The 15,536-nt window shown below is 50.3% G+C and overlaps 5 protein-coding genes across 5 annotated transcripts; 4 read left to right on the top strand and 1 right to left on the bottom strand.

Annotated features, from left to right (window-relative positions):
• Positions 1-359: 359 nt before the first annotated feature.
• On the top strand, positions 360-4,108 carry N7462_007924 (ubiquitin-specific protease UBP2; the record flags this gene model as incomplete). The annotated part of the gene is made up of 7 exons (XM_057079642.1): positions 360-668; positions 735-942; positions 998-2,131; positions 2,189-2,828; positions 2,888-3,308; positions 3,368-3,524; positions 3,585-4,108. 7 exons carry the CDS (start codon positions 360-362, stop codon positions 4,106-4,108), a joined length of 3,393 nt encoding a protein of 1,130 aa, XP_056932312.1.
• Positions 4,109-5,299: 1,191 nt separating this feature from the next.
• On the top strand, positions 5,300-6,924 carry N7462_007923 (3-oxoacid CoA-transferase; the record flags this gene model as incomplete). The annotated part of the gene is made up of 2 exons (XM_057079641.1): positions 5,300-5,362; positions 5,431-6,924. The coding sequence occupies 2 exons, from the start codon at positions 5,300-5,302 to the stop codon at positions 6,922-6,924; spliced, it is 1,557 nt and encodes a 518-aa protein (XP_056932311.1).
• A 362-nt stretch (positions 6,925-7,286) lies between these two features.
• Positions 7,287-7,793, bottom strand: N7462_007922 (ubiquinol-cytochrome c reductase complex assembly factor 2; the record flags this gene model as incomplete). The annotated part of the gene is made up of 2 exons (XM_057079640.1): positions 7,287-7,673; positions 7,779-7,793. The coding sequence occupies 2 exons, from the start codon at positions 7,791-7,793 to the stop codon at positions 7,287-7,289; spliced, it is 402 nt and encodes a 133-aa protein (XP_056932310.1).
• Positions 7,794-8,225: 432 nt separating this feature from the next.
• N7462_007921 (metal homeostatis BSD2 family protein) lies at positions 8,226-9,355 on the top strand (the record flags this gene model as incomplete). The annotated part of the gene is made up of 3 exons (XM_057079639.1): positions 8,226-8,500; positions 8,527-8,695; positions 8,777-9,355. Coding segments are annotated over 3 exons (1,023 nt in total), but the record flags the coding sequence as incomplete, so codon positions are not given.
• Positions 9,356-10,140: 785 nt separating this feature from the next.
• On the top strand, positions 10,141-12,286 carry N7462_007920 (uncharacterized protein; the record flags this gene model as incomplete). Its single annotated transcript, XM_057079638.1, has 2 exons — positions 10,141-10,300; positions 10,434-12,286. The coding sequence occupies 2 exons, from the start codon at positions 10,141-10,143 to the stop codon at positions 12,284-12,286; spliced, it is 2,013 nt and encodes a 670-aa protein (XP_056932308.1).
• Between the last annotated feature and the right edge of the window lie 3,250 nt (positions 12,287-15,536).

Below are 15,536 nucleotides of genomic sequence, written 5' to 3'. Positions count from 1 at the left end.
CTCTTGTGTACCCAGAACCTCAAGACGAAGCGTATGGCTTTATATCACCAAATGCCTGCCGACATGAATATGTGATAAAAACAAACCAGACATTTCTGGCACAGGCGGAACACACGCGGAGACCCGGGACTTCCTCAAAGGTATCATGCATATGCTCGAAGTGCCGTTATCATCTGCAGGTTGTGGTCACGTACACAAATAGCGGGAATGCGTTTGCTATACCAAAGTCGGGACATATTCACCATCTAGTCTACAAATCAGGGAGACAACAGGGCGGTTCATCACCTGCGGAAGTGACAGAGAATGGCCAAGTCGCCGAGACGTATCATTACCAATGCTCACACCTCTCATGTTCCGCAATGGTCTCACTTCGCATCCTGTCCCCCCTTCTCAATCCTCAGCTTCTTGAAATATGCACAGACCCAAATCTCATTCGTGAGCGAGCAGAAGCAGCGATTGCAGATCAACCGGAGCGACTGGAGGGCATGGCCATTCCTATGCCCATCAATGTGCTTGATAACTTGCGTCTCTACCTCACTAACGCTCTTCATCATCCTGGACGTAGCAAAGCCATCGCAGCCACTAACAAGCGCTTCATGGTTTCGTTTGGAATGGAGGGCGAGCCTTGTAAAGATGCGTTAGAATTTTTGGGATTCACCTATGATAAGGTTTGTTATACCGGAATCCTTTTTGTTGCCAATCATATTGATCTCTGTTGCTGATTTTACCCATAGGAAACGGGTAGCTGGCAACCACCGCAACCAGACGCCCAGGACGATATTCCTTACCAAGATCCCCTAAGCATCTTTCTCGACGACGCAATTAATGAGCTTATCGTGTTGATACTCCAGCGGCCCGCATCGGAAAAAAGGGGAGTCCATTCCCCTGATCTTTCCAAGCAGGCAATGCATGATATTCTCTACGCCCTGGATGCACAAGATTGTGAGTCATTATCGCCCATCGGCAACAATGGCACAAGTACTTATTCATATACCAGATCCAAAGTCATCCCGGACCAGCGAGTTTTCCATGGCACCAGCTCCGTTTGTCTACCCACTTTGTTTGAACATGGTCCATGATACTAATTTTCTCAAACTTGATAGATTCTACGAAGATATTGGAGCCACAGAAGACATGAGTGCCTCATTGATAGTGGAAGCATATCAACGCCAAGTATCAGTAGACCCGGCGCGAGGAGCAAGGTATTTGCAATGTCTCAAGGCAATTGGTACTCTACGAGGCGGGGAGGACTGGGAGATCATTGACCAGGCGGCTCAAGTTGCATATTCAGAAGGGAAATACTCTGAAGATGATGTCGCGGAAGCATACAAATACTTTGGGCTTTGGCAGGATGACCCTAACATCACCGAGGACTCCATCATCGGAAAATTCTACGCTTTCTTAAGTTCAACCTCACAGGAGAAAGAAACAGAATCGCGCCAGCAGCTATGGCGGATTGGACATAGCCTGGGAAATGAGCGCATCAAGGCGGTTTCCGAGGATCGTGTATCCACCGCTGAGCAGGCTCAGGTCTTCCTTGGTGTTGAGGACAATACTCCGGACGATTTTATCATCACCATGTATACAGCAAAGGTGAATGACAACCCATCCTGCAAAGAAATGGCAAACCGAGCTGTCAGACTCATTGCAGAGTCACGAAACTCCACTGGACTCAGCCACTTTCTTGACACTGGTGAGACCATCGCTGGGGAAATGGATATTGCGGATGCGTATCGTCTGCTTCAGATCCCGGATCGAACCGCAGATGATGGTGCTATCATGGCTGCATACACGATCTGTATTGATGAAAATCCTGATCAGGCTGAGATCTACAATCGTGCATTGAGTATTATTGCCAAGGAAATGGAAAGTCCCATGCTTAGGAATATGGCGGGCATTTCATCTGAGCCTGATCGAGATTTGTCTGAATGGCCGGTTGGTCTACAGAACATCGGCAATACGTGCTACCTCAACAGCCTTCTGCAGTTCTACTTTTCTGTCCTCCCATTCCGCAATATGGTTCTCAACCTGGAGCGGTACCAAATGAACCTGGAAGATGGGAACAGCATCATGGAGAAGAAAGTTGGTTCCCGTAAGGTGGCTAGGAAAGAAGTCGAACGCTCACTTAAATGTAAGTCCAAGCAAGAAGTTCATATCTTACCGAATGATAGCTAACTGACTCATGTAGTCCTCGGTGAACTACGAGGGCTATTTCAAAACATGATAAGCTCATCTCAATCCTCGGTGACCCCCGGACAGGAGTTGGCGCGACTCACTTTGATCAGCCCAGGGAATGAAGCGGCGATTCGTCGTAGGTCGACCATTTCTAAGTCTCAAAGCCTCGGCGATATCAACGGAATGCCCATTCTTGGGCCTCTCGGACCACCTCAGCCCATCGTCGAAGAGCAGACTCAGCAAGAGCAGGCTATTTCAGACAAAGAGGTTGTCAACGACCTGAATTCCAGCGACTTGAGCAGTGAAGGCACTTTGGTGTCAGAAAATGATGTCAATGGTCCAACAGCAGCGCCCGCCGAGATCGAGGGGATTAATTCACGTTCTCCAACGAATGTTTCGGAATCAGATGGGGGACGCCAAGTCGGTGATACCACCATCTCCCCACCGAGACCCGAAGCCCCGAACCGCCCGCCACCGGTTCCCCCGCGGCCGTTATCAGATACCGACCGTCAAAGGCAGCTTATCGAGGAGGTGGAAATTGGCGCCCAGCAGGATGTCACAGAAGTCATCAATAACGTGCTCTTCCAGAGCCAGTGTGCCATTAAGCCACGAGGTATCGATAGTGACGGGGAACAACTTGACCAGATCAAAGAGTGAGAATTCTTTTTTTTTACTTTTGGATGAACTAGTTGATATACTAACTATGCCTCAGCTTGTTTTACGGTCGAACACGGTCATATATTTCCACTCAAGATGGCATCCGATCCAAAGAAGAGCGATGGTGTGACATCAAAGTCAATGTAGCGGGTGGCTCTCGCGACATCTATGCTGCGATCGATGGGGCCTTTGATGCTCAAAAGATCAGTGTCGAAAATGGTGAAGCAGAGCAATACGGCGCTATTACGCACCTGCCCCCAGTTCTTCAGATCCAAGTGCAGCGAGTTCAGTTTGACCCTGTGAAGAAAAGCTCTTTCAAGTCGACTCATCATCTGGATCTCCTGCAAACTATCTATTTGGACCGGTACATGGATACTAGGCAGTCAGATCTTGTTGATCGCCGGCGTCAGTGTTGGGAATGGAAGACAACTCTCAAGTCACTTGAATCTCGCCGTGAGGAGCTTCTACGAAAGCAGGTATGAGTAATTTGTTTGTCTGTCTAGCACTCAAACAAGTGAACTAACTTCATATAAAGGATGGTGACAACATTGACACTGCTCAATTGTTCCGTGATACCAAAACTGCTCTCGAGGATATTTCATCTATCGAAGATGACGATACTTTGGAGGTGAAACCGGAGCTGCTCAACGAACTGAATCAACTTTCAGAGATGGTTGATACCGAGCTCAAATGTAAGAATCTGTAGAACGGTCCTCCTGCTTTGTTTTGAAAATACTAACTAGTGATCACAGTCATCGACCAAGAGATCGAAAGTACGCAGAAGATGATCTCCAACCAATTTGTCGGCTTCCAGAAGCTGCCCTATCGGCTGTACGCCGTCTTCGTGCACCATGGATCCGTCTCATTCGGTCACTATTGGATTTACATCTATGATTTCCGAAAGGACATCTGGCGCAAGTATAATGATGAGTACGTGACTGAGGTTCAAAACCTCGACGAGATCTTCAAGAATACCGACACCCAGAATCCCCCCACCCCTTACTTCCTCGTCTATCTCCACGATGAAATCAAGGATCGCTTGGTCGATCCCGTCTGTCGTGACATCGTCGACCCCATGCCCGACATGAATACTATGTTCACGGAGGTCCCAACCGCCATGGATGTTGAGAACGCAGATACTATGGAGGATATGGAGGTTGATCCCCCATCCTACCAGGAGGCCGCCAGTCAAGGTGACACACCTGACATGATCATCCCTGCTGCAGACGAAAAGAAGGCCCATCTGGCCAACCTGCAAGATGATGCCACGTACTAGTAGTCCGTTGCTAAACCCGTGGCAAGCTCCTCGCCACAAGGGAAAGCTGATGCTTCCAGGATGAGGCACATATGCCAGTGAGGCCTGCTGAAAGTCCAATCGTTTCTCCGCCCATGTCTACAGCCTTTTTATTCTTTACATTTATGTCTTCTAGCCCATGTCTTTTTCGTCCCTGCATGAGTGAGAGCGCCATTTTTTGTCAGTGTACATAAACGGAAGAAATCATGAATGAAGGAAACTCTTAGAACGATACATCAGGACTTTTTCTTGGAATGGAGCCAGAGTAATCAATCTTGAATTCCGATAGAGAGCGGCATAGGCCACGGCTTGCACAGGAGCAGCTGTAAATGCATCATTAGACATAGATAGATGATTGAACAGCTGGGGTTAGGGCCGAAGGCACGAGCTAAGGTGCCCGGAGGCGAAATATCAAACTGGCCCATTGGGATTGAGTGAGCGAGTGTACTATATTAAGTCAACTGCATTCGCTGCATTATTTGCGATGTCAATCTAAGTAACCTCTTTTATCCAATAAAGTTTGACAGGAGTGTGGCTGATCACGAACGCGTTTGTTCCAGTTCATCAGGATCAATTGTTCCGGGTTCAGAGTGGCGTTTAGTGGCAGAAGGAACTGCCCTCTGACCCATGCAAGATACTCCCCCAGGGCTTTTCCCATGGATTGTCACTTCAAAGACACATGCTGATTGGCTTGTGTGGCCTGAGGCTTTAAAATGAGTCAGCTTTCCCGAGCGGCGGCCCGCGGATCGGGTATCGGATCGGGTGTGACTTCGGCTGCTACGCATTCCTCCAAGTCTTCCCGACGGGATTGGAGAAGTCGATTGAGCCTGCGAGGAGAGTGTAAATCGTATATATTGTAGATTTCAGTCAGTCGATTCCCCTAAAGTGCACCATCAGATTGTGATTGAACAGACTCTCCAATGTAATAACGGCCGTGGGGCTCCTGCGGGGAAATGTCCGGGGGAGGACCCAGAGCGAGAATATCCGGCTTCGATTCCGCCCCATTGCCGCCCCCGGAAGTATAAGACCAGCTCACTGCCGGCGTGACTTTTGCCTCCGCATTGCTGCTGCGCTCTTTGCTGGTTTTCTTTCCTTCCTTTCTATTTCTCATCTCTCATCCCGCAGGCAGTTTTCTTTCCACTCCCATAATCGCAGCAATCGCAGCAATTCATCATGCCTTCCCAAGTGGCGACGTGCCTCCGCATTGCGCGGCAATTCTCTGCTGATCCGGCCAAGGTTTGTTCACCAATGTCCTCCTCACATACTAGTATCGCCGAAAAATTGACTGAGATGGGATGGTGCAGCACCAACGCTTCCTCGCCCGTACCTTTTCCAGCAGCGTCCGCCGGGCAGCAATCAACAAGGTGTTCGCCTCCGCCGAGGAGGCCACTAAGGATATGAAGTCGAACTCGACCCTGCTGGCCGGTGGTTTCGGATTGTGTGGTGTGCCGGATACCCTGATCAATGCTGTGCGCGACAATACCTCCATCAACGGCCTGACAGTTGTTAGCAACAACGCCGGTGTCGACGGCTCTGGTTTGGGGCTACTCCTGCAGTCCAAGCAAATCAAGAAGATGATTGCCAGCTACGTTGGCGAGAACAAGACTTTCGAGCGCATGTACCTGACTGGTGAGATCGAACTCGAGCTTACTCCCCAAGGAACTCTAGCTGAGCGCTGTCGCTCCGGCGGCGCTGGTATTCCTGCATTCTACACCCCGGCGGCGTTTGGCACCGTCGTCCAGACTGGCGATCTGCCCCTCCGACACAACACCGACGGCACAGTGGCACTTTACAGCCAACCGCGCGATACTAAAGTGTTCGATGGCAAGAGCTATATTATGGAGGAGGCGATCAAGGGTGACTACGCCTTCGTCAAGGCCTGGAAGGCCGACAAGCTGGGTAACTGTCAGTTCCGCTATGCGGCGGCCAACTTCAACGGCGCTATGGGCCGCAACGCCAAGATGACTATCGTCGAGGCAGAGCACATCGTTGAGCCTGGTGAGATTGAGCCGGCGGCGATTCACCTCCCCGGCATCTACGTTAAGCGTGTGATCCAGAGCACCACGGAGAAGAAGATCGAGAAATTCACCTTCGCTAAGGAGGAGGGCGCAGACACATCTGCGCTGGGCAAGGGCGACACTGCCAACAAGCGCGAGCGTATCGTTCGCCGCGCTGCGAAAGAGTTCAAGAATGGCATGTATGCCAACCTGGGTATTGGCATGCCTATGCTTGCCCCCAACTTCGTTGATTCCTCTGTTGAGGTAACACTGCAATCGGAGAACGGCATTCTGGGCCTGGGCCCGTATCCCAAGAAAGGCGAAGAGGATCCAGATCTCATCAATGCGGGCAAGGAGACCGTGACTCTGAACCCTGGCGCATCCTGCTTTGGCAGCGACGAATCCTTCGGCATGATCCGCTCGGGCCGCATCGACCTGACCATCTTGGGTGCTATGCAGGTCAGCGCCAAGGGTGACTTGGCTAACTGGATGCTGCCCGGCAAGATCAAGGGCTTCGGCGGCGCCATGGATTTGGTGTCGAACCCATCCGCCACCAAGGTTGTCGTGACCATGGAGCACACTGACAAGAAGGGCAATCCCAAGATTGTCAAGCAGTGCGAGTTCCCCTTGACTGGCCCTGCCTGTGTCAGCCGTATCATCACTGACCTTTGCGTCTTCGACGTCGACTTCACCGACGGTCTAACTCTGATCGAGATCGCCGATGGGGTGACTGTTGAGGAGGTTAAGGCGAAGACTGAGGCTCCTTTCAAGGTCGCCGACGACCTGAAGCCTATGCTGTAAAATGCATTTCTTTTGGTCTTTTTTCTTTCTTTCTTCTTCTCCTTTCTTTTTCTGGATATCTTCATTGTGCTGCAGCGTGCATTCTGTTTTGAGTATTTTTATACCAGATTTTGAGTGTCTCTGGAGTTAGTCTTACACTAGAGTTGACTTGTATAGTCATCTCTATTTCTTATCTTAGAAATGTATTTTTGTCCCAAAAACAATAGTCACTTGTCGTATCTAGGTGCGGAGTAGTGATACAGTAAATTGAGTAAGAGCAGATTGAAAATATTGGTACAAATGCCATGCAATTCCGCGAACCCCCAAGTCAATCGATCCAAAATAACCCCATTTATACAAAGAATATTAAAGCAGAAATCTGATCATTGGAACCGAAGGATTCCACCTAATCTCTTCCGTAGTCGGCCAAACCAATCACGATTTGGCGCTTCCTCAAATTCGCGAATGACGTTGTCATAATGTTCTGGATTGCTTGCAGGGTACCGCAATTTGGAAGACATAGGATAACGGGTCGCAAAGCGATTTTCAAGCAACGCGGACAGCGCATTCACGGACGACTCGGAAATCTTGGGTGTGGAGGAGCTTGCGGGGGTTGACTCCGGCTGTGATGAACCATTTGCGCTCGGTTGCTGGCCAAGCTGGGATTGCAGATAGGTTTGGACCGATACGGAGGCAGGACGGACAGCATCAGACGGCCAGTGTTTGAGGATATGAGTAAGGCGGGTTTGCAAGGAGCGCGGGTTGAGGGCCTGCAGATATGGTGTTAGATGAGACCACTAGGATGAGAAGCCGAGAAGCCAGGTTGCGCTGAGAGAAAGAGGTGAGAGCAGCAATTAACAGGAACTTGGACATACCGGTGATCCGGACATGGTGGGCATGGAGACAAGACAAGCAAGCAGGTCGTGTTTGAAGAATCTCGCCCTCGGGCGACTTTACTGCCGCCTCCCGCAAGTTGCTCCGCCCTGCTTGGTCAGCTCTCGATCGACGAGTCCGGCCTGAGGCAGCCGCCACTCCCTGTTGCCTTCAATTCCCGACGCTTCCATCCTCCATCTTCTACCCTACAGCCTCGTCCTTTTTCCTTCTCTTTTGTCTACCGATACCTAAATTGTATTTCCTTTCTTTGCTATTGCTCTTCGTTTTTCACACTCGCTCAGCTCGTCATGAGCTCGCAGCGCTATCAACGGGTTCGTCATCCCCCTCCGCTGATCCAATTGCCCCAGCCGGACCGCAATCGACCCTCGACCCCGGATGTGGCTCAACCCATTCTGACCACCCTCTAGGTAAATGCCCATGATGAAGAAGATGGCCCGCATTCATACCCTTTAAATCCGCCCCGATCCGACCTCACTCCAACCTCTCCGCCTCCTTCCTTTCGTTCCCGCTCATCGTCGCCGTCATCACGGCGGCTGCTGCATGGCGATCCACTCCATAACGATGAAGACCAGACTCTTGCCGACGCCTTCGGTGATGAGGATGGATCGGATGAAGATGACGAACCTGATGATAGACAACGACTAATGCGCGCCAACCCGGATTTCGGATCGTCCGCAGATAGTCACACGACGGCGGCAGGGTCGTCATCATCAGCCCCCGCGCAGACAGGCAAGACACGGATCGGACTTCCACACCTGCACGACGACCGACCATTCTACCCAGCTTTACCACACCTGGGTCTGGGGGGAGCCGATCTGTCGCTCCATCAAACGACGGAGTCTTCGCCAATCTAGCCGCCAAGCCTGAACGCGGCGAGAAGAATGAGGACCTCCCTCCTGTAAGTTGATGACGCTGCTCTCGATGAAGTATTTTTTTTCTTGACAAGCTTGACTAATATGTTTGGTACTTCTCAATCTAGTCTTACGAAGAAGCCGCCGCCGATGCGACACCGCCATACTGGGAGACCACGATTGTGGCGCCTGGTATCTCGTCAGATGAAGTCTACGTCGATGGGCTGCCGGTCGGATCCATTTTCTCTTTCGTGTGGAATGCAATGATCTCGATGTCCTTCCAGCTGGTCGGCTTCCTGCTGACCTACCTGCTGCACACCACCCACGCCGCCAAGAATGGCAGCCGAGCAGGTCTCGGCCTTACTCTTGTTCAATACGGGTTCTATATGAAGGGAGGTAGTGATTCTTCGGGGGGCGAGGGAGGCAGTGACCAATATGTGCCACCGCCAGATCCCAATAGTCACAATTTCGATCCCAATAATGTCGCCGACACCACCGGGGGTGGTGATGGTGGCGCCATGTCGGGCATCACCACCAGCGAGTGGATTTCGTATATCCTTATGATTGTTGGATGGTTCATCTTGATCCGCGCCGTTAGCGACTTCCTCCGTGCCCGGCGCCATGAGCAGTTGGTCTTACAAAGCCCCGATCGCGGACTGGGTGTCCCCATCATTGCGGAAGGAGAACGGTCCGAGACTGTTGTCTAATTTTATTACTTGGATTTGGGTGAACTGGAACGGGATCTTGTCATTACGGCGTTAGAGGACCCTCTCTCGGAGTTTTTTTTTTTTTTTTTTTTTTTTTTTTCGTTTCCCTTTTTCTATATTCCATCTTTTTTTGTGATTGTATCGACACCCCATTTGCAGAGAATCCCTCTCTATCTTTTCTTTCCTTGTCGGAACTTTTCTGCATTCTTCGTTCTGCTTTATATTATAGCGTTGTAGCTATTCTGGAGATACCAAATGTTGAATACGCCACAGCCTTTTTTTTTATCTCTCCCTGGAGCCTGTCCAGGACACTGGTTGGTCTTTTGGCTGGGCGATCTGTAATACTTTGTACTATAGAAGTAACACAGCCGATCCTGGACGGAATTGGAATAGATTGCCAAACGCCTGCGCAAGCCGCCCACATACTGCGCCACGTTTGAAGGCGCGGGTCAGGCAGCCCTTTTAAAGTAGACTGATTACACTTCCCTTGCGTCTTTTGATTCAGGATGGGGGGAGAAATAAACAGGCTGCTATCAAGGGTTCAACTCTGACCCACGATCGACAAAAAACTAGTAAATTTCCCCATTCGCGCCAGCTGGAATACCAGCCAACACTTCCAGCGGATTGGATTGATACGGCCCGCCCACTGCCGAACGGACCCGCTGTTGTGTTTATTGCCTCCGAGCAAGAAAGCAGGTTGCTTTCGTCGAGCGCTTTTCTTCTTCTTTAAACCCTTCTCCCCTTCATTGACACTTTGAAAGGGGCCGGTACACCCCGGCCGTGCCATGTCTAGCGTCGCTGGAGCTCAACAAGGCCCCGTGGAGGCCCGCTCTTTATCGTCGATCACCGCCATCGCCTCGAATCCCCCCGCCTACCCGCGCAACCCAACCCACGAGAAGCTTGACCCGCTACAGCTGTATATTGTGAGGGTTCCTGGCAGTCAAGGTGCGTCGTCTTCCAGAATACCTTCACACTCTCTCGCGGTGTGCTGGGCCATGTTCATGCTGGTTTTTATCGGCTTGTCTGCAGAAAAGATAAGAGCTGGGGCTAACTGCGCCCTGCATGCGCTAAACCTCAGACATCTTCCTCTCCCCTCTCAAGCCACCCACCAAGTCAAGCATCTCGGCTGAGGCGATAAACGCCTCACTCTATTATCTCCATGTTGCGACGCCCGAGGATGATGCGCTACTACAAGAAGTCGAGCATGAGCGTGAGGAGGAAGCTCAACGGCGCAGAGAGGCCATGGAAGGCGACCCAGCGCAGCGAGAGTTTGCGCGGATGAACCATGTGCGCCGAAAGCCCGTTGGAGGAGTCGATCACCCGGTTCAGGATGCCGTTGCTGCTACGGCTACTACTGCGCCAGCAGCAGAGAATCTGGCCCCTTCTGTTTTGCCGCGCGGCCCAGTTCCGATGCCCCATGTTTCAGCAGAAAACATGTCTTTTGCAGGGACACCGGCGGCCATCGCAAATGCAGATCTTGATCAAGTGGTTGAACCAATTAAGACACCAACACGTCCGACGGTCAGCACTGGAATTCAAGGCCGACCTTTGCCTCCTCTGCCTCCCGACGAGGAGCCTCTTCATGCTCAACCAATTAGTGATGATCAGCCAAGAAAGTCTCATCGATGGAGTGCATTCGTTGATAACTTTCAGGGTCTCCAGGAACGGGGACTCGAAGCTTGGAAAGAGAAGTATGAGACCATGTCGACCGGGAGGCATAGTCTAGACTCCACCAGACCTCGACTACCCCCGCGGCCGGTGCAAGGCCGCACTGGTTCTCCGAACAGGAAATCTGGACAATCCCCCACTCGCCAGAAGAATATGCACCATTCGCCTCAGAACAACACAAGGTTTCACATTACATTGATCAGACGTGATCCCGCATCAGGCACACAGTGGAATGTGGCAACGATCTCAATACCGCGCATGAATCACAATACCGTTGATATTGAGATCTCGACACCCGGATATAACCGTTTTATTGGCTCCAATGAGCCGCTATCACTTGCTGATATAGCTGCAAATCTTCCCGCGGGGATGCGGCGACCAGGAGCACCATCCCTACCGCCGTCATTGGGGCATGTCCAATCGAACGAGCCACAGGTTTCCGAATCGCGCAAATTTCATCGGCAGCTCTGCGTATCAAGGAATTTTGAAGACCCAACACGAAGTGACCGAGGCCCTCCGGAGTTTGGCAACGGGCAAATTCCCGAAGGTTCAAAACTCAAGAGTGGCTATTACGTCTTTAATTCGCCTTGGAACGGGACATGCACTTTCTCCACAAGCGTCAACGGCCGCAGCCTGAAATGCAAGCATCTGATCTCAGGACCTGGCGGCATCGTACCCAGCAGTGACAACGATGGCAATCCCGCAGTCACTGTTGCTGAAATTCGGTTCAACACACCCTTCCAAGCCGCCAATCTCCATTTCCACGCCTCAAATCGCCAAAACCAACACCCTCATCACAACCCGTCTCTCGCGTCTTCCCCCAACAAGACATCTTTCCCTCGTCATATTCAGGATCCCACCAACGTCGAAACCTCCAAACGTAATTCTCTCTCCCAATTTCTGAACCCGAACACCTACGCGCGCCCACGTGCCCACTCCGGGCCCAATATGTCCTCCGACGCTCCCAACAACACCTCAAACATCGTCCGCCGAAACTCCCATCGTCTAGCCCGCTTCTCCCGGCAGAATCAATTTGCGCATCAGCACACCGATGCGCGGCGCAGCACCAGCACAAGCAGTGGTGGACCGGACTCGGACGAGGACCGGCTAGACTTTTCTCTAGCGCGAGAACTAGCCGGCGGTGGCATGCGAGGGAAGAGCGCTAAGCTGGGGAAGCTGGTTATCGAAGATGAGGGAATTAAGATGCTAGATTTGGTAGTAGCGGCTTGCATGGCCGTTTGGTGGCGGGGATATTATCATTGATATCCACCGGTATTCTATGTCCATAGCCTTGGCGTTCTTTATGAACTTTTTTTCCTTGTCTTGCTTTATTTGGGGATTTAGCTTGGTTGCATATTGCTTCGGCCGTTGATCATTTGTTTTATTACAGCTCGCTCTAGCATGATGTGGATATGACCAACTTCACTTGAGAAATTGGGATAAATGAAACCTGAAAACACCTATCTATCCACCCGCCCCGTCGGTATCTCGAATTCGGTGTCGGCCCTAGCAGACAAGTATGTTTTCATTCTCTCGAGGAAGTTAGAACAGCCTAGTCAAGAGAACATGAGCAAGTTACTCTCGGTATGGGTTGTAAGGACCTGTGAATGCCTATATCGGCTTATATTTTCTTGTTTCTGGGCTGGCACCCCGATACTCCCGTACCCTGTCCTATTACCACGGAAAACCTCGTCTCACGATTGCCTGAATGGGAATCGCCTGACTTTAGCTTTCGTACCTCGTGGCTTTCTCCCTCCCCGACCTTTCAACCTTATCACTGCGCTTTGGCTACAGGCCCCGCGGAGCCCCGCACCTTGGCCTTCAGCCTGATGCATCACTTCATATTCAGGACGACTGCTAAGAGGATACGAAGATCGAACATATTGAAGATAGCCCTCAACGATTAGACTTTTGCCACAACTCCAATAGTTTCAAAGCCAGCCCCTGTCTCAGGAACTTCCAATAGGACTTCCGCTCCTCAGGAGTGGTGACCATCCACCCGAGAGTCCAGCATGCCCCGACAGTGAAGCCTAAAGAGACTCTTTTCAAGAGAGAGTCGCCGCATACTGCAAGGACCAGAACAATGCTGGCGAGAATAGATCGCCAGAAATTTAGATTTGTGGTGGGCAGAGTTGGAGATTCGATTGTTAATGGCCTCGCAATATGCCACGTAAAGAAGAGTATGCTTGTTGTGACCGTAAAATTAACCAGTGCGATAGCAAAATCCGTAAGAAGATTGGAGGGAAGAAAGGGAGAGAATAGATTGTCGAGTGGTCCGAGTTGACGACATGTCACGATCGAAAGAGTAATTGCTAGAGCTCGTTGAAAATATATCAATTTTGAAGATTCTTGCGCCATGATGACGGGCCAAAGGCTTGTAGATTTAACAGTTGATTGACTGAGAGGCAAAATCAGAGAGATCAATGATACTGTAGCAAGAGAAGATATCTTGATGAAGGTCACCAACAGACTCTTTTAAACGAGAGTACGATGGCTGACAGCGCTCGTTTGGGGGCGGAATTGGGGGCGGTTCGGTGGTGGCTCATCATTTAAAGACACGGTTGGAAAGGCAGCCATTTTCGGGCCCCAGGAGCTGTCACTTTTCGACATCAATTTCACAGGCTCCCCTATTCTAGTAGTTAGATCAGAATCTTTGAATGAATTGATCTAGCCATTCAACGGCCTAAACTGCTGGGGCGAGATGTGACACAACATGGCCGCCCGTTCCTCCCAAGGTACCAGACCATTCTTACAAAGTACGACCCACACTCCATCTATACTCCTGGTATACACTCATGGACACGTGACCCATATTATTTGGGGCTGTTAGGCTGTAGGTTGTAGATATGAAGATACAGTTGGTTGCAAGATGCCCCTGCAGGTCCTTTACTTGGGCCCAACTGACACTCATCCCCTAAGGGTATAGGACAACGCGAGGAATATACACCGGTATGCGAGTCGCTTTATTCCAAGCATTTCAGTGTCAACCAAATCTTTCCAGTCCTTAGTTATGCTCTGCTCTCTGCTTTTTCAGCTCCCGGTCAGGGTTGGTAAAGAAATCGGCGAGTAACTAGTTACTATTTACAATGTATACCGGAGATGCTCTCTTGTCTGGAGCCACGTATCCAACTGGAGCGTCTTTACTCTTCCACGCCTCATCGGAAAAATACACCTTCCATAGACATTCCCAGCAAAGATCCATACTAGCTGAGAGAAACTGCGAAAAAAAAACGCTTGGTCTCCGACGCTGAAATCTCAGGATCTTCCACCAAGACCTGGTATCCAGTCATTTGTTTCCGGAATAGCGAATGTCCCCAAGACCATCCGAGACCAGAACAACGCACAAGTGTATTTTCCATTGCCGTGGACATACGATATCTCCTCCAATAGAGCTTGTGAAACCGGTGTCGCGTGAGTCTTTGCATGATTTGTCTTGACAACGCACCTAATAAGCGTCGGAGAAGTACTGTATGGCTGTCCATCGAAACTTCAAGAACAGCTCCTCAGGAGACGTGTGGCCGTCCTGAGCATGAGGGTCTTGGCCCGAACACGTTGTAAAAGATTCAGCTTTACGACGGCCGATATAACGGTCTTTAGCGGATCGAATTTCTTGAAACCCCAGAGACCAGAGGTCTGCATGTAAAAAGCAAAATGATCTAAAAGAAACCTATGAGGCATAAATATAAGAGATTGAGTTTGTAGGCTATCTCGTGTGATCACTTTAGCTTCAAAAGTCAGGTTATGATATATAAAACTACTCGCTAGAATAGTGAAGATATTCGTTTTTTCCAACGTCTTACTATATTAGAGCGTTAATCCACGCCCTTCCCCTACAATGAAATCCTTGACAAGTACAGAACAGGGCGAGATGGGGCGGCTGCTTGGCAGCGATTCGCCGTCTGAAGTTACGGGTTGAAACGCGGTCGCTTTTTGGCGCCCAAGGCTGTCATTTTCGGCTTCAGTCGCACAGGTCCCTATATTCTAGTTGTAGATCCAAGTAGAAGCGTGATCCAAAATCGCATTGGCCGAAGTATCTGGTTTGCTAACGATTTACTACTATTTTCGAGTCCCATAGCCGATTCAAAACCGAGTCTCCGTTTTTTAAGAAGGGTGGATCTGGCTATAGCTATCTATCTATCTGATCCCATAAAAAAGAATTTAGAAGGCAAAGCATATTCAAAATCATGAACAGCCCGGTAGCAAACGGCGAGGGCAGCCCAGATGCATGAATCCAAAAGAGACGAGACACGCAAAGAGGGATCAAACTGGAGAGCAGGACAGTGGGAGAACTGACAGAACGAAGAAGAAAACAGGGAACAAAAATCATGCAATCGTCCGGTCTTTCCCTCGGAGGTATCTCTTTGCTAATTCATTATGTCGACATGCAGGCAGTTGCAATGGGCAGATCCAGCCGAATCAGAACTAAACATGGTGTGGAAGGCAGGGGGTAAGAGGGGTTTAGGGAGAGGAAGGAGAAGAAGAAGAGCATTGCATACGAAAAGAATCTCCAGAA

This window comes from Penicillium macrosclerotiorum, assembly GCF_028827735.1.
Source record: "Penicillium macrosclerotiorum strain IBT 26536 chromosome Unknown utg000007l_segment0_segment0, whole genome shotgun sequence".
Classification (NCBI taxonomy): Eukaryota; Fungi; Ascomycota; class Eurotiomycetes; order Eurotiales; family Aspergillaceae; genus Penicillium; species Penicillium macrosclerotiorum.
This window is presented reverse-complemented; position numbering and strand designations above follow the sequence as displayed.